Below are 25,270 nucleotides of genomic sequence, written 5' to 3' on the forward strand. Positions count from 1 at the left end.
GTATGTCGTGGCGTCAAATATGATAGTGGTGCGCTGGAAAAGAGTCAAATATTTGGAAGATGTTGTCAAAAATGTACATAACTCTTAATAACGTGTTCAGATAGCATTAATATATTTCACGCAGTGATGTTCTCTTGAGTAAAATCTTTCTTGGTCGTTCAGATACACCCTCGTAGTATCATTCATCCAAAAAATGAGAACGAGAAATCACTATTTAGGATTTTTTAAATAAATAATTTACTTACGACGTCTTCTTTTTTTGCTTCCCGTCGTCCTTTGTCCCTCGCTGTTTTGCTGAGAAGAAAGAAATGCTACAATAAAACTAATATTTCATATCACCATTTAAACGACTTTGTTATGAACAACATGCCAGTCACAGTGAATGAAATATGTCTTGCATAATTTACCAAATGTCAAAGTCAAATTTTACCGCGTCAAACAGTCTGCTTAAATTTGCTTGTTAACGAATAATGCTTCCAGAAGATATTTCTATAGACTATATTGATATTAGGATAGTATATTTCAAGCATGAATACCAGTTCTTCCACTCGTTGATTGTTTTGTAAAACTGTTGTTTTAGTTTTAGATCTAGTCTGCTTCGTAGTTGATTGTGCCATGTTTCTTCTTCTTTCTATTTCAGACAGAAGTTTCTGTAGCCTCTTTTTACTCCTTTCATCTCCAGTTTTCTTTTAAAAAAAGACGGCGTACAGTGTAGTAATGCTGTTTTTGTTTTGACGTCGTTTTTTTCAACAGTATTTCAAGTATGTAACGGCAGGCAGTTACATGTAACCTAACCAGTGTTCCTGGATTCTGTACCAGTACAAACCTGTTCTCCGAAAGTAACTGCCAACTTTCCTACACTATTCACTGCAGAAAGACAAATTATTGCAGAAACAATGTTTTTTTATGAAATCATCAATGATATTATATGACCCGCCCGGGGATAAAACTCACGATCTCGCGAATCGTAGATCTGTGCTTCCCCTAATGAGCTAAGCGGGCGGGGGCTAGTAATGTCTGTTGTTCATTCTCTAATAATAAAAAATATAAAATATTTATAACATTCGTAATCAATAATGTCGTTATTTCTGTAACTATCTTTAAGTATGTAAATGTTATATATTGATTACTTGATTGATTACACCGTATTGTCAAACCTAGCTCTTGTGCGTGCATAATATACTTGTTAAGGTAATGCAGCAGGATGTCGATAAATATATTTTCATTTGTTTCCCGGTTCAAAACATTATTTTGCTCAAATAAGGTTGACGTTTAATCATCTGTAGAATTCGATGACAGTGTCTGATTTGATATAAGAAATGATAAAATAATTTTACCTTACAGCAGTCAATTGCTAACTTGCAGTACTTTAAAGCAGATCTAAAACTGTTGGTTGTCAGAAGGGATCTTGCAAATATTTCTAAAGCTTTAATGTCACCATAATCGCTCAGGTGCTCAAGGACTGAAAATGTAAATTACTGTCTTTTATTTCAACTAAAGACATGTATTGATACTACATTAACTATACCCTGACCAGAATTATTATTCAAATTAAACAACGCTTTGAACCATCAATACGTGTAAGTAATATACTTAATATTTGTATTCTGTATCATTTTGTTTCATAAAAATAATTTCAATCGGCTACTTACCCAACTTGCAGTATATCCTTGTGTTATCATGGTCATTCTTGTCATGAAAATTTAAAGAGAACAAAAAGTGAGTCATATCCTAATCTACTTTACCATTTTCATATCATTTTGTTGTATGAAAATCGAAACCGACATAACAGTTTCAAGTGATAGTGCAGATATGTGTAGTCAACATGTCACACAAGTAATCATGCAGCCATTAAAATTCAACATGATATTGCTTCATCTTTTTATGTTGAAAGGTTCAAGCTCTAATGCAGAGTACAAATTCATTTAAAACTGAATAAAATGCCTTGAAAGTTTTTTTGAATACGTGAAGAAAAAATACAGAATAAACATTAAAATGGTTTTGTGTTTATTGTCAACAGTGCCACCTTATTTTACATAAATAGTTTCGGATTAAAAATAGCATGTATTTATTTTCTCAAAAGATGAACTCATGCGGTTGCACTGACTTTGCAATGGATGTTTGGATAAAAGAAAAACGCGAAAGTCGAAACAATACCCTTTTGAATTACAATCATTAACTTTGGTATTGTCCCTGTATGGTACTCAAATGGTTATTTTTCATTCTGTTTACACTTGTATATATTACGCACAGTTTTAAGTGCTAAATAAATACCAAATTGAAGTAGCAGTTTGCCATCCGTAAGAAAGCCTCGTAACGTCCAGGATTGAGCCATACCATATCAGGACCGATGGAATGTATGTCTCGGAGCCAGATAAATATACTGTCGATAATTTGATCAATTTGCAAACTTCTTTCCCATTTCCGAACTCTAACTGCAAGTTTTGCCACTTCACCGAGCCTCTCGGAGAGAAATGTTATCAAGGTCTGCGGAAGTTACATAGTTACATTGTTAAGTAAAGAAAGTATTTCAAGCAAACTCCCTGTCTACAGAATTTCATGGACGATTTGCGGAAAAACGACCTGCCGTTACATATTTATGATTTATAGGATATCATGAAGATACAACTGACACACTCGGATTAACATTTCAAGTAAAACAAAACCTTATTCATAGATGTCATTTAATTGAAAGAAACAAACACCCTAGTCGTTAATACCGGGTTTTCAAAGGTCTTCAAGTGTTTTATCCGGATATTAGCGGTATATATAGCATAAATAGGGTTCACATTTAATTTACATTTCACGATCTGCTCATCAGATGGTCACAATGCTCCCATTTTTGATCATCTACATCTTTTATCTTCTTTGAGGGTTTCTATCAAAATTTACATAGGAAGATAAAACACTTATAACAACGTAACGTATTCTGCCAAAAATATAACCGAACATGTTTCAAAATATTTACCTGTCAGAAAGTATTGGCGATAGAAATGCGCCCTATACATGTTAAGTCAAAATCATATTTGGCATACGGGAAAATCGCGTAACATCGGCTTAAGGTGAATAAAACTGAAATCACCATTTCAACTTTTCTACTGCAAAAGGTGCTTCAGCCATCACAATATATAAGAAAATATAGATAAGCGTAAACTGTAACCCTAAAATTCAAACAACATTATGCCCGTAAATTGTACGAGGTACATACACTCATTAAAGGAATATCGAAAGACCGGTTGTTTGCCTAAAACATACATAGTTACATGATGTTTTTGAGTTAAATCAATAACAAAGAAAATACAGTAATCATAATACATTTTTGTACCTGTTGAATATCCATATAACCAAACAATACATTATTATATGAATATTATACCTACTCCTGTCTTCCGTTTTATGCAAGTAATAAAACAAATATTTAAATGGATAGGTTTACTAATAACGTGCGCCGGACTGATAAATTGCCCTAATTCACATTGTGATACATAAAAATTGACAAAATTTATGGCAGCACATTTTTTTTTCACAATACTGACAATACATAGGAACGTTGTTCGCTTAAGTTGTTTACGATTCGCTAGACAACTTAGTATTGAACTGTCGAACATTTTCATTCTAGAGTAGATATCTCACCGATGAACGATTGAGTCTTACAAGTAACAACGAGACAGTAAAATATCACAATCTAAAGGTAAAACTTAAAGGTACATTTGGACCTCGTTTTGTATTTGTATCAACTGTCTTTATCCACAACTCATAGGTGTAAAAGATTCAAATCAATTACCTTGTGCATTATAAGTATCTTCTCTCGAGGTTGTTGCAAAAGTAGTTTTATCCAACGTGAATCTTTTTCCAAAAAGGGAAACTCAGTCTTTTCTGAGAATATTGTAGCTGAAAAAAAGATGCACGAATCTTCACACATTTAAATTTGCATATTTAATTTGCTTTTACATAGTCTAGGTTCTATTGACTATGTGCTGTTGAAGCCATTAAAAGGAATTCCTATAGTTTTTACGCGCATCTTTCTGCGCAGCCGACACTATCTATGGAAAATTGAAGTGAAGTCAACATTTGTTGAAACATATGACAGACAATCTTAAATATGAGGAATCTTGAATAAAATAACATTTTTTTTCAGTTTTATCAGTAATCAAATGTTGATACTGGTTTATGTTGTATTGACATATATCATGCCTGACATGTTTCATGCAACTTACCATTTGTGGCTGTGTTTTGACAGTGCATTTTAGTACAAAGACAGTATTGTTCATATAATGACAGACAATTAACTTTGTATTGATAAGACAATATCTCTTTTCAGGTCAATTATAGCAAGGATTAAGCATTTTTATACTATTTTTTAACTTCTAGCAGATATAATGAATTTGGCTATTTTTCGTCCGAACAGGTGTTGCATTCAAGCGGTCTTAACATACAATTAAGTCTGGTGACCCATACATTTTTGCCATTTTTATATTCACAATACAATTATCTATACACAAGGAAAACTGGAAAAAAATCTATGAAACCGTTTTCTTCAAAATTAAAAAAATCTTTACTATGAGTATTTTCATTGAAAAAAGTTCACATAAGTGAATATGAAATAAGATTTTTTTTTCATTTGTACCCATTATTGTAATTATAATGTAATACACATATGACTATGATATCAAATAAGTACATAATAAAATCTGTAAAAAAGAATAAACCTTATTGTACTGTCTTGATGCATATTTTGGATGGTATTTATAAAAAGCAGAAAATTATGAAAATGTTGAAAAATCGCTAGCAGTTTCAACAACAGTGGGTGTGTTCAAAACAATTTTTCATAAAAACAAGTCTGGTTAACCATTATTTTCATTTGTTTATTGTTTTCAGCACAAAATTTCCTATCATATAATTATGTGAATTTGAAAACAATATATGAAAGGAAAAAAACTACATGTATAGGAATTCTCTTTAAAATGTGACACCCGGCCAAAGCTGTTAAAACGTTCTCGGTTGTATAAACTGTCTGGTATGAAAAGTTGAAAATAAACAACATTTTTTTATTTATTGTTCTAAATGTTATCCAATGTAAATGTTACTAGTCTGACTTTGTTCAGATTTATATCAGCATATGTATGAGTTACACTGTAATTATATAGAAAAAAGTTATCCAGTTCAGTCCTTTGAATCTGCTGGATGGAAAGTATGTATTCAATCGTTCATCCTCTACATCTTTGGAATATATAGACCGCCGTATTCGGAGAGACACCCAGTGACTCAGGCTATGTTCATGACAGAATTCACTGAGTTTCTTGAACAAATAACGACCAGATCTGAGTCTCTGGTACTGTTAGGTGACTTTAACATCCACATGGACAATAAGTCAGATTACTATACCAAACAATTCCAGCAGTGTTTGAAATATTTTGGACTGGTTCAACACGTCAATGCTCCAACTCATTCTGGTGGTCACATTCTTGACTTGATGATCACAAAGCTAGAAGACAAAGGTGTGAATGTCTCAGAACCTTTGTCAGACAATTACATCTCTGACCACATCTTTGTTAGTTGTAACACTGAACAATGTCGTCCTCTCCTGATCAGGAAAGAAATCAAATCTCGCAATTGGAAATCTGTATCCAGTGACATATTACAAGCAGAATTCGGACAATTAAAAAACATTATTGTGAAGTCGTCTAATGTCAATGATCTTGTGTTTGAATTCACAAAATTCACACCAGACATTGTTTAGAAACATGCCACTCTAAAGGAAAGAACTCTTTTCTGTAGACCGACAGTTCCTTGGTACTCAGGATATCTAAAACAGCTAAAACAGAGAGAAAATCTTTACGAATGACAAATCTGACCTGTCAAAGAAAGTATATAGTGGTGTAAGAGACATATATAGTGCTGAACTTTATAGGGCCAAGGATGAGTTCTACCAGAACAAGATTGGTGAAGCAGAAAGAAACATCGAAAAGCTATAAGCTGTTACATTAGATTTACTGGGTAGGTCGAAGGACAATCCGCTCCCATTACACACAGGTGCAGTATCTTTGACTTCCTATGATACTTTGCCGATCAAATAATCAAGTTGAGAAATGATCTTGACAATATACCAATTGAAACACCCAGCAAGGGTAATTCTTCCTACTCGAATCCACAGGTGATTAAGAATACATTTACTTCGTTTAAACCACCTCCCGAAAATGATATTTTGAAATTCTATATGCATCAAAATCCACAACATGTGAATTTGATGTGATTCCAACTAAATAATTAAAGGAGCATTTTTCACAACTTGCTCCCGTTGTGACAGAAATTGTAAATCGATCACCGCTATCTGGTGGTATTCCCTGAGAAGTGGAAAAGCGCTGTAATTAAACCTTTGTTGAAGAAGATAGGTCTCCCACTGGAACTGCATAACTATCGTCCGGTCTCAAATTTAACATTCCTCTCCAAAATTCTTGAAAAAGCTGCACTAAAATAATTCAATAAGCGTATTGAAGCTAAGAATCTCCTCCCAATTTACCAAAGTGCCTACAGAAAATATCACGGGTTGAAACAGGAATGGTCAAAATATATAATGATCTTTTGGAAACCATAGATAATCAAAGCCTTGAAATGTCTGATGATTGCGGGTTTTTGGTAGATTTATTTTCTGTTTAAAGGCCAGTCTATGAATATACATGAATGACAAACAAATACAAATTTAATGTGCCTCATATCTAAGATGAACTCTGCCTGACCTAGCTTGTGATGTAACCATGGGCTGGAATACCTTATCATTGAAAGATCTTATATAATCTAAATGGTCAGTGTGAGCGGATACAGGTTGAATAAGAACTGCTTGTTCATTGATAATTCATCCGCATGGTTCATGAACGGGACTTTTTTGTGTAGCACATGAACATCCTTTGGATGTGATTCGGAATAAAATAAAAATGCTTTATGATAAATCCGCCGCAACCAAAAATCATGTAACAATCGTGGTCATGATCGACCAGAGTGCAGCGTTCGATACTATCGATATCCCGATACTGATTCAAATCCTTCAAGATTAATTTGGTATTTATAGCACTCCCTTGAAATAGATAGAATCTTATCTCACAAACAGAACAATGGAAGTCTTAGTCGAACAGTCAGCACCTGACACGGTTCCACTGAGGTTCGGTGTCCCGCAGGGTTCTTGTACCGGACTTGTGATCTTTACCCTGTATATATCGGCTCTCAACCGAGTGGTGCAGAAATATCCAGCCGATCTCTACGGATACGCGGATGACCACATGACTGTGTTAAAAATTCAAGCGGGAAATTCTCAAATAATAAAATGCATGACAACCTTCAAACTGAAAATGAATCAGTCTAAAACTGAAATTATTATGTATGAACCAGACAACAATTAGCGAAATTGAACATCACAAGTGTAAATGTTGGTGGGTGTGACTTGAAATGCGTCGATCATATCAGAGACCTGGGTGTCAATACACTCAACGTTGACCATCACATCCAGAAAAAGTGTCAGATAGCTCATGTGCAGTTACGAACCTTAGAGCTATACGGAAACATTTCACACAAAAGTCAACTGAATTATTAGTGCATGGATTGATTCATTTTCACATTGACTTCTGCAACGGTTTATTTAACGAAATTCCAGCCAACCAAATTAACAAACTACAGCGAGTCCAAAATCATGCCGCTACAGTAGTCATAAATGCTTCCTATGAACAACCAAGCAATCAAGTGCTGAACTTCTGAAAGAATTACACTGATTTCAAGTTAAGGCTAGAGTCATTTTCAAAGTCCTAGTAATAGTCCTGAATATAATATTAGTAGCACTCAAAAATGTGAATGAGGTATTGTCATGTAATACAAAGTTCCTTGCTGGAAAGTGACTAATTGCCTAAAACAGCATTAATGATCTGATACTTTTTAAAGATGTATAAAATTTAATAATACAATACGTGCTAATGTACGTTGTTTGGACTAAAATTTGCATATACATATACAGTTATTTATTGCTGATAACATGTATTTATATTAAAAAATATATTTTAAATAAATCGGGGGAAAACAAGAATAAAAATATAATCAAATGCTTTCACTATATTAAAGGGAACTAGTTCTGAAAAAAAACCACTTTTTTTTTGACTCACTGACACATATGACCTTGTTATATTGTGAATATTTAAAATTGTTAACATATCCATGCAATGACAAAAAAGTGACCTTATATTTGTTATTACCAGAAAGGAAAATAATAATTGGACAAGATAACAGAGGTATGGACTACACAGGAACAAAATCAATACCTACATTTGACCTTCAAGTTCAATCTTGACATCTGAGGTATGGGTCTGACTTTTGTACATGAGACGTCGTCACATTATAGGATATTGTTTGTCAAGTAATATCAAAATCCCTTGATTGATGACAGATGTACGGACCGGCAAACGAAACAAAATCATATCGACATTTGACTTCAGTGTGACCTTGACTTTTAAACTAGGGGTCTAAGTATTGCACGTCGTCTGAATATTGGGACATTTCTGCCATAAAAAACTCTGAAAACAGGACTGTGAACGGACAGAGTCAAAAGTCCGCACAAAAGCCCGGTTTTCAGAGGATTTAGCACAAACTTCTTAGAGGATTTATAGCTGCATGTTCTTATTCATATCATCTGCCTTTATCATTTCCAACGCTTTTTAGGTTTTTCATTTTTCAGAATTTGTATTTTTCTGTTATATATTTTAAAAAACTGACGCAGAGATATGAATAGACAAGCTCCTATAAAGCATAGAACATGCGTCATGTGAAGAGCAATATTTAATAATTAATAAAAATATTTCTCGAGAAAATGTATTTTTATGAAAATCACCCTGTACAACAATGGATCAATTAACTTCTCCATGTCACATTAAGATGTTTTGCACTTCATAGCTAATACACTAAGTACAAACATGCACAGAAATATTTGAACAATTACTAAGGTACTATTTGTGAACAAAAATGTCACCTGCCTAAGATTATGTTGTAAAAATCAAAACGAAGAGACAATACACATGCTTAACACTTACTGTCCGGTTTTCCGAGGATTTTTTATTGTATGATATTCCTTTGTGGCCATCAAGAAACCGCCCGGTTTTTAGATTGCAGAGTTTCCGATTTTCAGAGTGTTTTTAATTGAATTTATAAGAGAAAAACTTTGGACTTTGAAAATTGTCCGATATTAGAGGATTCTGGTTTTTGGAGGATTCGATTTTCCGAGGGTCCGCTTTTCGGAGTTTTTACTGTAATATTAGGTTTATACTAATTTGATTTAGCTCGAATTTGATGATTTTGATGAAAGCTTCAAGCTTATTTGAACCACTCGCGAGTCCGCTTCCGGGGAAAACCAGTACAGGTGTAAGATTATAACTCCTCAATGAATGGCAGAGTTCTAGACCGGACACGAAACAGACCCTGTTATCACGTTGTTGACCTTTGGCCTATAAGAACCTTAAAATAGGTGTATGTAAGTTGTGCGGGACACATGTCTCATTATGGGAAACCTTTCTACCAAGAACTTTCAAAATTCCTTGAGGGATGATTGAGTTTCTAACCGGACAGGAAAAAGCCCTGTAAGCCTATGACATCAAAGTGTGACATTGACCATTGAGCTAGGGGTCTGTGTATTGTACGTCGTCTCATTATGGGGTACCTTTGTGCCAAGTAATGTCAAAATCCTTTGGTGGGAGACAGATACCCAGACCGGACACGAAAGTGCATACGGACAAAAGAACGGGAGGAGTTTGTTGGTATTGTGATACCTAAAGTCATGTTTGTTTACTTCCGGGGAAAATATTTTATAATTTTGATTTTAGAGGAACTTTTAAGTATATTATTTGGTGTAGGATTCAAAGATGGACATTTTGCGATTAATTGCTTTGGTAGATATCGTCTTTCGACGAGTTGGTGACAGTTACACAGTTAGTGAACCGTTCTCCATCCACCTATTTCAACAGGCGTCTCGACTATCGGTTCGTTGAATGACAGAACTTCCTACCAAAACTTTGTGACTAGTTATGCAAGCGTATTTAAGAAGTCAGTATGTACTGTTAAATAAAGCAACCCCAGCAATGTTTGTGAAGTATGGCTACTCTTGTGCGTACTACTAGATGTCTATCCATGTCCAGGGCCTGTCACAATGCATAATACAGAGCCTGTAAACGAAAATGTATCTTGATGTTTTGAAATAAGAAAAAAATCGTGGACTCAATTTTATACATTTAAACATACGTAGCTGAATTCCCAAGATTGATGAGATCCGACTACTGGCTAGAGACTGTAATCCTGCTTGTATACTATTATCAGAGACCTGGCTTGATTCATCTGTTCCAGACTAGGAAATTCATGTACAATACTATGTGGTAAAGAGAAAAGATCGCAATCGACATAGAGTAGGTGTCTGTATTTATGTAAGGAAGAATCTTTCTTTTAATCCAAGGGATGATCTCGACAACGCTCAGCTGGAAGCTAGTTGGACCGACATTCTGTTACCAAAAAGAAAGCCAATCATTTGTGGTGTAGTGTACCGTCCACCGAAACAATAAGATTTTTACAATATTTAAGAATCAGTTTCCTCTATTTGTGATGACTTTATAACTCGTGAAAATATAATTCTTGGTGAATTTAACACCAACATTGCCAGTTCTATTACTTGTTCACTAGTTGCAAGTTTACCTTCATTTTGTGAGTTATACAATTTCACACAATTAGTTAAAGGTCCTACAATAATTTCAAGTTCATCATCCATAACAATAGACGTTATACTTGTATTAGACAGTGATAATATCTCACATAGCGGTGTTGTTGATATGTCTCTCAGTGATCATTCGATGATCTATTGCGCTCGTAACGCATCTCGTTCATACATTGGTAAACATAACGGTGTGAAATTTAGATCTTTGAAATGGTACAATCGAGAAGACTTTCAACAATCACTTCTTTCTGCTGACTGGAGTTCTGTGGTACTTAGTGACAGTATAAATGAAGCATGGTGTTATTTTAAAACACTTTTCATTTCAGTGTTAGATAATATTGCGCCTGAGAAGGAAGTCCGTATTAAACAGCGCACTGAACCTTGGATGAGCTCTGAAATTTTGCAAAGTATAAACGAAAGAGACAATGCACTTCATTTGTTCAAGAAAAGTAAAACTGAAGAAAATTTTAATTCGTTTAAGAAGATTTGAAACAGTTTTTCACTGATAATTTAGAACAAAATAAATCCAACTCAAATTCTTTGTGGAAGTGTCTTAAACAACTTAGTGCTCCATCTACGAACTGTGTAAACGCCTCAAATAAAATTGGGATGAAAATTGATGGAGAATTTTCCTTTGATTTATTCAATGTTGCAGAGAAATTTAACTCATTTTATACCACTGTTGCTTCTAAGCTTGTAAAATAATCGCCAAATAGTACTTTTAAATTTGGTAAAGCTTAAAATTTGTTGATAGATTTTATTTGTCTAAAGGCATATTTCCAAACAGTTTTTCATTTACTATTGTCAGAGAATAAAGTTCTTAAACATTTGAATAATCTCAGTGTTAATAAGGCTACTGGCTTAGATGGAATTCCATATAGATTTATAAGGGACAGGGCGTCTATTATCGCTTGTCCCTTGCAACATATTATTAACCTATCCACTGTCCAGGGTACAGTTCCAGATGATATTAAGACTGCACGGGTTATTCCCCTGTACAAAAAAAATGATAAAACAGAGATTGGTAACTATCGCCCTGTATCCATTTTGAGTAAGGTATCTAAAATTTTTGAAAGGGTCATTTATGAAAAATTTGAAGGTTATCTAAACTAGAACTGTCACAGGAGTGACGAATACCCCTACAATACGGTCTTGTTACAGAAGAATGGCAACCATACATGTAAGAAAGACATGGCCACAAGAAGGTGCAATTTAAATCGAACTTGACCTGTATTTTATGATATTACAACTGTGTATCAAAATTTATCCAAATCTGTCAGGCCTTTCGTGATTTATTGTCCGGCAACCATGAGTTTAGCAAATTGTAAGTTGGAAAGGGGCCATAACTACATAAAAACCAAATTGGTGGTTTGTAGCAAAATTCGAACTTTACCTGTATTTTTTGATGTTACACCAGATTTAAATCTGTTAAGAACTGTCATTGAAGTGTTTAATGACTCAAATGGTGGATGAATATTGCACAATAGCTTGAGTCTGTGTTAAAAATATCAAATAATAAAAGAGGTAAAGATAAAGTGTTTCAAAACTCTACATAAGTATAATTCTAACCAAAACGGGGGCATAATTCAGGAAATATTGGTGCAAGAGTTATGCACCGTGTGTCATATGATCAAGTTTGAAACAAATGCATTTCGTAAAAACTGAGATATAGTGAAAATGCTTTAAAATAAACCTTAAATTCTAAGTAAAAGGGGATATAATTCATGAAAGATTGGTGTCAGAGTTATGCACCTTATGTCACATGATGTGGGTGATAAGGTGGAACCTCTGTCTTAAGTTTGAATCATATCCATTTAGTTATAACTAAGTTAGAGTGAAAGTGTATCAAAACTTTAGCCTGAAATTCTAAGTAGAAGGTAAAAATGGGGGGGGGGGGGGCATACTTTATGAAATATTGGTGCAAGACTTATGGCCCTTGCGTCATATGATATGGGTGATGATGTTGAACAACTAGTTTAAGTTTGAATCAAATACATTTAGTAATAAAACTATTCAGGCACACAAAAGTTATAGAGCAAAAACCAAATATCTAACCGTTGACCTTGAATTGTGACCTTTACCTTTGACCATCAGGCATAGGTGAATAGGTGATGTGTGCAACATGTCATCTGATCTTGAGGAATAAAAATGTAAAGTTAAATTAAAATCCTTCCAGGCATATAGATTTCGGGACGCGACGCGACGGAACTGACTCCTATATAGCTTCCCCACCTCAAACATGTTTGGTGGGAGTATAATGATAAAAGAAAATTGTACAGTTTTCAGTTCACTTTTCGTTGTGGCTTTCAACTGATACTTGTCTTATTTATCTGTCTGATTTTATTAAATTTCAGATGGATCAAGGTCATATGGTAGGCATGGTTCTACTTGATTTACAGAAAGCTTTTGAAACTGTTAATCATAGCATTTTGTTAATGAAGTTGAACGCTATTGGTCTTGGTATAAATGCTGTCAGATGGTTTTAGTCATACCTTTCTGACAGACAGCAGCAAGTTGATGTTTTGGTGTACATTCTAAATAATATTCTGTCACCTGCAGCGTACCGCATTGCTCAATTCTTGGTCCCCTTTTATGTTTAATATATGTGAATGACATGAGTGCAGTGGTCAATAACAAACTTTAATTACATGCGGATGATTCTGGTATCCTCGTTTCTGGTAAGAGTAGATCGTCTATTGAATCTATTTTATCCCAAGTGCTGGATCGGGTTAGCGAGTGGCTTGTTGACAATAAACTTACTATACATCTTGGCAAGACAGAGTCAATTATTTTCGGGTCTAAACCTAGGGTTAGGTCTCAGTTTTGAATATCACTTGCAATGGGACAAGTATTCAAGCTACCAATAAAGTTAAATATCTTTGGGCTGTTTTGGATCAGCATCTGTCTTGTGAAGAAATTGCAAGATCAGTGGTCAAGAAGGCAAATTCCCGCTTGAAATTTTTATATCGCAAAGGAAGTTGTTGGTCACATCTTTAATACAGTGTCATTTTGACTACGTTTGTTCCGTCTGGTATCCTGGTCTGTCTCAATATTGGAGAAACAAGCTACAGACTACCCTAAATAAACTTATGCGTTTTGTGCTGAAGTTAGATTCCAGGTCCCATATAGGTAATGAACATTTCAAATTACTGAATTGGATACTAATGTCAAAGAGGGTTGATCAGATAACTCTTTGTCATGTGCATAAAATCAAGTATGGCAATGCTCCTGGTTGCTTACGTGAGCATTTTGTGCCTCTTAACTCAGTGCATGATAGATTTACACGATCAAGAGTGGTAGCACTATCTTCAATGGACCCAGATGATGGATTTTCATTTAATGACACTGGACGTTATTCTTTACCTAAGAGCGGTAGCTTTTGTAGAAAGCTTTTGCCTTCAAGGGAATAACACTATGGGATTATATTCCACAGAGTCTTAGAAATATTGAAAGTCCTAGTAAATTCAGGGGTGCCATAAAACTCCATCCTATGACAAATAAGGATCATTTTTTATTCTATTTATCTAATTCTTTTCGTCTTTTTATCATCTTTTAGGATAAGTGATAAGTTTTAAATCTGAAGTAGTACCAATGTACATGTATCTGAATTACTTAGATTTTACCACTTAATGCCTGTGATATATCTAGGGTAACTATTCTGTCGTTCTTAATTGAAATTGTTTAATTTATGTGTATAATGCTAATCTATGCTAGCCGATTAATTTATAAACAATTTTGATCTCTCACTATACATGACTTTCTGTGTCAGGCCTCCACTATCAGTGACCCCAATGGAAATAAGGGGAAAGTTACTTCCCCTTTGTTGTGTTATCCCTGGTATTGGTGTGCACTTCATGGCTCAATTTGTATGTCATTGTGTTTTGTTATTTGTCTTAGCACATGCATCTTATTGATAATGCTTTGTTTTGTGTACACATTTACCGAAATAAATCTATCTAATGAAAGAGTGCATGATGGAAAAAGATCGAACGGAAAAGTGCAATGCTATTGTTCTCGAAACTAGTCGTCAACAAGTATGGGAGTTTTTACCTTGTACAAAGCTAGTAATTATAAATATTGCAGAATATTTAATGAATATTGAAATTTAAATCTGTATTAGACCAATTTTAAAACAAACATTTTTGAGGATTTATTAGCTTCTCACCTGTCAATGTACAATTTAGACTGTTCCACAAATCTGCAATCTGAAAAAATATGGATACATTTGTAGAAAAAAGTATAAGAACGAAGGTTGTTCAAATGTGTACCATTTATACCGTACTGTTCTTTGCTTTAAAACTTGTTTATTTATATAAAGGCAACTGCTGGGCTATTTCACTTTAAAGGCTTTACTGGCATATGCTTCGAAAATATTTCTTTTACTAAGCAGGGCATACAGAATAACAGAAATTTCTACATGTTTATATTTACGAAATTACTTATTATTTCTGTTCAAACATTTTAGCCAAACTACAATTTACAGGGTCTGCTTTCTAGCCATATTAGTTTCTTAATTTCAGTATATGTAGGTAGATGTACATCAACAAAATGACTTGCGGACTTATCGGCAGCCACAAGCTCTAAGACATGCTCGATGAGCATAAAAACATAACAAAAGTCCTGCATTCTACACTCTTTCTTTCTACGTTGTTTCACGAGGTTTTACAAATCTTTCTTATTCTTGCTTACACCAAATTATGACAAGGTCTTCATGGACATTTCCGAATTAAGACGAAGACGAACACGGAGGTCCGAAGACAAGTGATAACGAGGGGTCGTTTCAAAATCAATTATTGTCGAGCCCGCTTGCGGTGAGCTCGATATAGTCGTCACTTTTGGCGGGTCGCAGCATGTGCGTGCATGCGTCCGTGCGACAGTCCGTCCGATTGTGTCCGAACCATAGCTTTGTCATGCATAGACCAATCTTGTTTACATTTGGCATGAATGTTTACCTCAATGAGAAGGAGTGTCATGTTCCTACCTCAAAGGTCAAGGTCACAGATGGAGGTCAAAGGTCAAATTGAAGTTTGTCCGGAGCACTTCTTCATTCATGGTAGGATTTTGATGTAACTTGTTCACCATTATGAGACGGAGTGTCATGCGCAAGAACCAACAAGGTCCCTAGGCCTAAGGTCAAGGTCACACTTAGAGGTCAAAGGTGCTGGCGGGCTCGGTATTCTACCCGTGGGCATGCAGAATGTATATCTAGTATTTGTAAATATATATCAACAGGGACGTAACATGTCTGTCAAATATCTATTAGTTAATACTTTTGCGTCAACCAACAAGCCCAGCATAGATACAAACAACCCGTGGTAATGCTGACCTTCGCTGTCTCCATACAAATGACACTGCCTTATAACACTTCAATTCAGCGATAGCCTGCTCGACACATATCCTATACTGTTTTATAGAACGATTCAGTTTCTGACACTTTCACCGCTGACGTACTCGTTTACGTCTTATATTAGTTGTGTGCTGGAATAAGGCGCCATGACGGGATGCCCGTTTAGATATATCTTATTCCTCCTAAGAAAAAACATTGCTCGGGAAATGGCAAATCCAATCCGATTTGATGCATTAACCGGGGTTATTGTGCATCATTCTGGTGACCTAAAAGCCTACATTCAGTGTACCTAATTAATACAGGGTTATCTACGATGACTTTGGAATGATTCGCATGGTATTGTCTATGACCTGAAAAGTACTTTTCCTGTGGTTCTGTAGATGGTTTGTATATTTCATGAGAAGTACCATCTATTGCACCTACTAAGCTGAGCGGACTTGTTAAACAAAGGCCAGATAATATTCAAGACCTTGAAATAAGTTATGAGCTTTTTGTATTTCTCTATGTCTATGCATCCGCCCGTCCGTCCGTCGCGTCCTTCTAGACTGTTCCCGCATCCAGCAATTATTCCGTATATCTGTCTGCTTATCAAATTTAAAAATAAAGATACTCATACTATAATAAAAATATATTGAGACGACCCCCAAATTGTCATGTTCTCCGACCTCTGTATTCGTCTTCGTCTTAATTGGAAATGTCCGATAGTATTAACTTGGATAATAACTGAAGTGTTGATGTTCGGTCACAAATTGATTGCTTAATGGGCCAAGTGTTTACGAGTTAACTCCCGCGAACCTTCTAGCAACATCAACTATGTTATTCTAACACGGCAACTTTGTTATAGGTTTACAGAGAGTACATATGCTCACACTCTTTAAGTACTGTTTTGCAGTTATTCATAACTTCTTCAACCCTTACCTGGAAAAGAATGTAGGCACACTGGTTATACCATTTAGATAACTCTTCTTCCTTACTGGCATTTTGTTCCGAGTTAAGATAGTCATCTCGCTCTTGGTCAGTTTGCTTGACAGCCTGCTCCACATACTTTTTCACGTCTGAAAACTTCTTTGCATGCAATGCAACGTCTGCTCTGAATATAAGCTGATCTACTGTCTCTGCCATGTCATCAGCCTTAACAATAAAACAAAGAAAATCATAGAATGTTAAAAAATTTCCATGACCTTTGGCTTTGATCGATATATTTTAGTGTATTGCATTCAGGCTGGTTAAAGTTTTGTTCAACGACAGAGGAACACTTTTTTTGAACGAACTTTGAAGTTAAGAAGATCATTTGTAAAGAAACCACTTGAGCACGAGCATGTTAAAGGGTATTAAAGGGTATTATACTAGTAAAAATTTTGATCAATTGTTTAAATGTTTAAAGCAAGAAAAAATATAGAACAGCACCAGTCTAGAATGAAGACGTATCTGCGAGACGCATAGCACTGAGAGCGGTAGGTATTGTAGAGAGGCCATATTAGTGGGGTCAGGCGGTGATCTTCCTAGATTTTTTTTAATACAGATATGAAATGGTGGCCTCTAGTGCATTTACAGGTGGGAGTACTCCCCTTATTTTAGGGGGTAAGGGGTGTCTCCCCCTGGAAATATTTGAAATACAGACATGAAACGGTGGCCTCTGGTGCATTTTTAGGTCTAAATTTTGAGGTATAATAGAGGGTTACTCCCCTCTTGAAGGAGGGGTTCAGGGGGGCTATCCCGCTGGAAAATTTTGAAATATAGGTATGAAATGGTGGCCTATGTTGCGTTTCTGGGTCTAAATTATGAGAAAGTATTATTCCTTTGCCAAAATAGTGGGTGCATTTTTGATGAGTATAGGTTACTTCTCAGCCAAGTTGGGAGTGGAGGGTGTAGGGGGGGGGGGGGGGGGGCACGAGTCCCCTCGGCCCGGCCCTGGGCCCAGGCCTGTGCTTACACAGATTCATATTCTATTTTTACATTATATACGTACACTGACTAATAATTTTTCATAAACATGTAAATATCATTTGCCGCAATTCCATTTTGTACACTGAATATAGAATTATATATTGCTTAAATCAATACAAATGTCTTTAAACGTTATGTTACATATAGAAACTTTATTTGATACCTTTTATTCAACTAATATACATAAACACACTAATAAAAAGACAACATTAAAAGCTATTTTACTAATTCAAACGTAAATGTAACCGTTTAGTTTTAAAAACTCGATGTTCGATTAAACATCACGTAAAAAGCATGTACAACCATTTATGGCAAGTCAAATACAGCGATATAGTAAGACGTTAATATTTGATACACACCTCAAATCGCCATAGCCTCAAAAAACACGACAAAGTTTCATTGGTATGACTCACCACATATGTAGACAATGTCAAGTAATTGTCTTATATATCGAAACTGATTACCCGAGTTGAATATAATGCAAAATTTAATGTGCAAATCAAGATTTTTCATCTTAAATGGAAAGGTACGATAAAGTTCTATAACTGAAATTCTAAAACAATATACAGAATACTGACAGACAAATGGCGAAACGAATTAAAATTGCATACCTATTGGTTTTGTTCACTAATTATCAAATAGAAACTCCGTTTTAAAATGTACACTGTAAACATTGATACTTCTGACGTCATGAATGAATTTTCGAAAAATAGGAGGCAATTTGCCAAGATGGTTTGTTTACCAATACGAGACTATGTAAATATTGTAATAACAAGGAAGTCAATGTCAATCAGCTACTTTAAAGCTAGGATAACAACGTGAATTGTATTTTGTTACGAAACCAACATAAACAACTTACTTTGCAACTTTTTTTTTTGAATTTGAAATTGAAAGTCATAATATCTTTATCTGCGACCGTATTGCTATACAGTACCATTTCTTTTTAAAAAAATGTAGTAGTGAATCTGATTCCATTCTAAAAACGGCTGCGGCACTAGATTGGTCTTAAATAATTTTCTGTGGTATTTTTATTTATAAAACGAAGAGGACATTAATTTGTTTCATAAAGGAAACTTGGGGAGGAATTGGTAACGTCAATAAGAGTACAGTTTTATACATAAAGTAACGGCTTTTGGCATTAAAGACATATTTTCATTGTAATAAGAATAATTCTCTGATTGATTTGGAAAAGAAGCTGAACTGAATTATTTGGTACTTAAATTTACACTAAAACTTTGAAATCGAAAGTAAACAAATAACAGTATTGAAAAAGAAAGTAGATCTTATAATAGCAGTAAACTCGGACAGTTTTTACGCGAGTTTGACAAGTTTTGAGTGAAAGACCTGTTTGTCTGAGATGTAATTTTAGTTTAAACATACATGTATTTTATTTCAGTAATAATGAAACATTTACAGAACATTAATTAAGGAATTGGACAGAAAGCTATATCAGCTTACAGTTGTCCTGTCCTTAGATGTAATTTTGTTGAAGAAGGTGGAAACCCCATGTTTATTGCTTTATTCTTCATGTGTAACAGTTACTATCGATTGCCCTTTTTTCACAATGAATATGGTAATAATGTGTAATTAGGTAAATAGGGCACTATGCATATTAAACAAATGGTAATTATTTATTCATCGTGCACTAGTCACATTGTCACAATAATTTATATAGGAAAGAGACTCCGGATATTTCATGTTTAAAAACTAACAATAGTCTCAAATATATCGTGTTTCTCCATCTTAAAACGGAAATAGTCATAACCTGAAAAACATTTAGAACGTCAATAAAAACATATCGATTGGTTTAGTTTCTATATTTAGAATATGTTATTTAGCAAATAACGTCCAAACGGAGATACTAAAAACTGGTTAAAACCACGCCCATTTTTATTTTATCTATTTAAATTCGGCGACACAATCACTGCTAACAATAAATTATAATTACGTCACAAAGTCATTGGATATCATTTCTATCTTTATCGTGAACCGTGCGACTTGTAATGATCTTTGCCCTGAAGTATAAAATGCCTTATCGAAAGATAACCGAATACATAATACGAAAATACAACAATGACTTGATATGACTCTGCCAATTTTAGAGTCGAATTGTATTTAGAACTTTGTTAAAACGCCAAATGTTTGTCAGTTAAAATACATTGCGAAACTGTAAATATGATGGTTCTTCAAAAAGTTTTGTCACTAATGGGCTTCCGTAGTTTCATGCATATTTGTTAAAACGCACGATATCCGTTTATTTTCGTGCAAATTGCTTTTCAAATGACATACACTTCCATTTAAAGTGGAAGAGGGGTTTCAAAGTGAAATGAAATAACATGAAATATAGAAAATTATTTTACTCCTGCTTACATTTAATTTCTGTATATTGAGAGTGGAGTCATAAACTAGTACTTTTATTTTCAATGTAACAAATGTAAAGGAAATAATAGCACACTTTATTTAAATAACACTCATTATAGTAATACACTTTCTTTCAGAAAACATTGAAATAGCAATCGCTTTTGTCCGAAAGCTAAAAATGAGTTAGATCGATTATTCGATGTATAGGTACATGGAATAGATGGAAACTCTCCACGCGTATTCACCATAATGGTCCGACATCTTTATAAGCATATTTCACAATATTTGAAAAGTTATATCCCCTTTTCAGCTGTGTTGTATGTAAGTTTGTATCTCGGTATCCGCTAATGGAAATGGATTGAAACTTCACACACCTGTTAACTGTTGTAACCTGACATGTACTTCATATATTTCATAACTCTGTTTTGCACTTTTATAAAAATATGCCCCCTTATCGACTTAGTAATTTCTGTTGTGTTTTTGCACGTTAGCTGGTATCTAATTGTCTACTAATGGAAATGGATTTAAACTCCTCACATTAATGGCATGCAGTAGACAGGGGCCATGGCTCTATTTTGCACTTTAACAATGTTATGCCCCTTTCCCGACTTTTTTGGTTAAGTTTTGTATGTAAGCTAGATTCACAGTGTCCATTGAAACTTCACAACAATATCAAATATCATTGTCGGGCGTGCAGTGTACAGGCCCCGTAACACTACTTTGCTTTTTTTCAAAGTTAAGCCCCGTTTTTCATGAGAAAGAATATTCAAGATAAAAGAAAATAAGAAAAATACAATAGTTTCCTCATATTTGCCAGAGTTTATTTTTTAATGAAATTGATAGATGTATTTAATAGGCCATTTATAAACAATATAACATAAAATTTGCTACCATTACGAAATTTCCCAGTACATTTGATATTTGAATTATCGCAAATCACTTTAAACCGCATACTGTTTTGCCGCGGTCATCGCGTTTTCGTTGTAGTTACTAGGTATTCTTAGTTAGGGTGAATTAACTCAGGTAAGTTTTAACTACGGAAATTTAATATCATTACACGAATTGGACCATTTTATTCTGTTGTACGAAAACATCTTGAAGAACATTTTTGTTTTTCTTTATAGGGTTTAATTTCACACCGACACAATTTTCGTCATTTGGCGATTTTCAAGCGTTTGATAGGGTGCTATTCCAAGCATTGTTTTAGGCATTTGTGGAGACGTAGAACCACTAACCTTCTGTAAGCCAGATGGATGGCTGTCTAAAATAAAAAAAAAATACACCCCAAGCGAGATTTCGAACCCACATGGTGAGGGGCAAGTGTTTCAAAATCAGCGTCCTTCATCAATCGGTCATAGATACAGATTTTATCTAAAGTCGGTGTACAATGTTGGTAACTTATGAACATTACTCAAGTGACTAAAATACATATACTATATGCAACGCAGATAATAAGTTGAAAAGAAAAACTGCCATAATTTGTTTGAATTAATACGGACACTAATTTATAATAATTTCATTTGATACCCTGATAAACTGATGTATATACACGTATTCTTAAAATGATAGAATTAATATAAACTATTGCAATTAATGTTGTAAACATAACTTCTTGTTATTAACAGTCTAGTTTAAAAAAACTCAACATATCTATATAAAGTTCCTTTGAGTTTCTTTGAAAAAGTATATTCTATCTTTATGACAGTCTAATATATCAAGTATGATGTTAAAATTTGATAAAGGAAAATAAATGCTGTTGTAAATCGTACCTGAAATTACCTTATCCGTGTTTCATCGGTATGACTAAGCACATTCATAGAGTACAACAATCTTATAATACTGAAATTGATTAGCCTAGCATACTACCGCACATCGAGATATGATAGGTAGGATAAAAATCTAAGACAATACACAAAAAATGACGACTCGAATAAAACATTACATACCTTTTGGTCTTATTCACTTATATAATCCTCTCGTAAGTAAGTTACACTCCAGTAAAAACAGATTAATATTACGTCATGTATGGCAGTTTGCCAAATTGAATATGGCTTGTTTATGAATATATTGTAATAATAAGGAAGCTAACTGTGAATCAGCTATTTCATAGTCAACAAGTTTATCTTATTTTATTATTCTGTTATTAAGGAAACAGCATAAACTATTTTGCTTTTTTTTTTATTTGAAATCGGAAGTAACGATATCTTTTTCTGCGAAACTATTGCTTTAATGTACCATTTCATAGAAAATCTGCTAGCCTGTTTAATATGACATCTGATCTTGATTGGTCTAAAACACCTGGCTGTAGTACTTTTTTTCATAAAAAGAAAGTGAATGTATTGCTAACTATATCATATGCATTTTATGCACATTTCAAAATGGGTCACGTTATTATGAGCAATATCGTCCATATCAAGTAATGTATTTTGGTATTAAAAACAGGCATATATTTTTGTTAGATAAAGATACATCACTGATCATTTGGTAAAAGAAGCTCGGCTGAATAACGTTACACTTTGAAATCGAAAGTAGATTAAATAACGGTATTGAAATCGAAAGTAGATATAATTTTAGCAGTGTATTTATAACGTTATACTTCTACTGTAAGATGTAACTCATAATGTAAAGATAATCTAGGTTTTTCATTTGTTATTATAAATTGCTATGACCTATGACTCATTTCTTTTTCCACTCTAAACATAGTCGAACAAAGTATAGATTTTTGTGGCATATTAAAAAATTGTTTGGAATACAAATGGACGTCATTTTCCCTTTCAAACGTTAAATGTCTTCTTCATGTGATTATCATATGACTGAACTGTTACAGTTTTAAATAAGTTCTACTGTTTAACTCATTAACATATGCTTTAATAATGATAATACTCTCGTGTACAATCAATCATTTACCTTCAATTGTCTCAGGTATCAACTGTTCCTCATCTTTCACTGAAAATAGTCGTTACAAATCACAACTTTAAACTGTCAACAAAACAATTTATCCACTGACTTGGTGTTTGAAGTAATATATGATCCTTCAAAAATATTTAAGATATGTATATATATAACATCAAAAAGGAGATACTACAAGTCAATTAAAATCTACTCATAGGATACACACGTCATTGCTATAAATAAACCATACTATATATAATATATTACGGTTAATACTTGGATTTTTCGAAAATCATCTATGAAGTATGAAATTCCTAATCGATATGTTATCTAATATATAACAAAAGTGTTACTTGACTTAAACAAATTCAGTCGATTTGTATCACAAAGCTCACAGATCGTCAGTTAAAACAAATATTGTGAAACTGTAGTGTCTGTAAGTAGCTTTTCTTTCGTTTTGTTAACGAGTTAGGAAATATCTTTAACTTAAGGATAGTTTCCCTGAACATTTGAATTATGAAAAGCAGTTAAAACACTAACGTTGAATGGTTAAGTATATCATAATACTAAATTTGACCATTTTTAAGCATGTAAGCTTTTCTCAATCTTCTAGCATTCCCAATTGCAGAAAGTTATGGGCGGCGGTTACCGCCAAAATTAGTAAATATACAATCCATTCATAAACAAGTCAGTCAGTGCAGTGCATTTCAACGCCGTCTAGTTAAAAAATCCCTCCCATCTAATAAATTTGCATTCAACGCTTGGTATTTTGAAACCATTTAATACAAAACTTCATTCCATCTATTTAAACATGTAACGATGCATTGAAAAACTTGTTGCGATGCACCGTACTATGAAATCATCCAACAAAACATGATACCATGCAGCTCAATGTGAAGCCGTTTAACACAACATGAGTACGTGCAGTGTAAAATGAAATGATTTATTACAACTTGACGCCGTCTAATGCATATTGAAACTGCTTTGTGTAATAAAGAGCGGTGTATAAAACCTTGATGCCATGCAGTCCAATGTGAAGACGTTTAACGCAACATGAGTTCGTGCAGTGTAAAATGAAACGATTCATTATAATTACAGCTTGACGCCGTCTAATGCATACTGAAACCGTGTGGTGTGATTTGGAGCGGCGTATCAAAATTTGATGCCATGCAGCCAAATGTGAAGCCGTTTAACGAAACACGAGGACGTGCATTGTAAAAGGTTAATATAACTATCAGTTCATAAGTTTGACCTGTAAATATAGATTCTGGATCAGTTTTATATAAAAGTATCTTTTTTATCTACTTTTGTCCTAAAACCGACCTTGTAGTAAATTCTAACATTTAATTTTACACAGTTCCTGCGATTTATCTGAATATTAAAAGGGACCTTATTTGCGAGAAACATCTTTCTTCTTTGTTTAAGCTTTGTCAGAAGTATGATTCGTGAAACAGACTCAGTAATAGAAATAATAATGACAAAATTAACAAACACTTAAAATCTCCCCGAGTTAATTATCAATCATATAAAATATATATTTACATGTTTATGTTTCTAGATAGTATGTAAAAATTACATGTACTTCACTGTACAGTGCAATGTTGTTGTTTTTTTCCGCGGAGTTGTTTGGGGGTGGGTGGGGAGCATTTAAGTTGGGCTCTCAAGTTTCCTGGATTTCATACGACATGTAAGGGTAATTGTGAACCGAGCGGGTACTTGTGGAGATAAAGTAACAAAAATGAAATCCAGGACTTAAATGAAATACTGTTTAAAAACGGCAGTTAATACTTGTATGAAATCCAGGACTTGAGTGAAATACTGTTTAGAAACGGCATAAGATCTTCCGCCCCCACCCGTCCCTGACATCCCTGAAAAAAACAAACAAACAAACAAAAAAAATGACAAAATATTGTACAGTGAAGTACATGTAATTTTGGCATACTGTCTAAAAACATAAACATGTTTACATGTATTTTATATCATTGAAGCATACT

General features: G+C 34.1%; 1 protein-coding gene across 3 annotated transcripts in view; it reads right to left on the minus strand.

The window, feature by feature from the left end:
- LOC123524812 (helicase with zinc finger domain 2-like) overlaps positions 1–22,608 on the minus strand; it is a 36,429-nt gene extending 13,821 nt beyond the window's left edge. The window contains exons 1-9 of one of the 3 annotated variants that reach the window (XR_008370207.1): positions 22,331–22,608; positions 16,995–17,207; positions 14,895–14,934; positions 3,785–3,891; positions 2,275–2,487; positions 1,653–1,689; positions 1,338–1,462; positions 537–686; positions 246–294 (exon numbers count right to left, since the gene is read on the minus strand). Coding sequence is in view for 2 of the 3 variants with exons in the window: in XM_053538391.1 (XP_053394366.1) it covers positions 246–294; positions 537–686; positions 1,338–1,462; positions 1,653–1,689; positions 2,275–2,487; positions 3,785–3,891; positions 14,895–14,934; positions 16,995–17,198 (925 nt within the window). In the remaining variant the exon portion in view is untranslated. Of the gene's footprint in view, positions 1–245; positions 295–536; positions 687–1,337; positions 1,463–1,652; positions 1,690–2,274; positions 2,488–3,784; positions 3,892–14,894; positions 14,935–16,994; positions 17,208–18,634; positions 18,822–22,330 lie in introns of those variants that run through there. The other 2 variants (XM_053538391.1, XM_045303299.2) reach the window with 2 other exon arrangements.
- Between the last annotated feature and the right edge of the window lie 2,662 nt (positions 22,609–25,270).

This window comes from Mercenaria mercenaria, chromosome 3, assembly GCF_021730395.1.
Source record: "Mercenaria mercenaria strain notata chromosome 3, MADL_Memer_1, whole genome shotgun sequence".
In the NCBI taxonomy this organism is placed as follows: domain Eukaryota; kingdom Metazoa; phylum Mollusca; class Bivalvia; order Venerida; family Veneridae; genus Mercenaria; species Mercenaria mercenaria.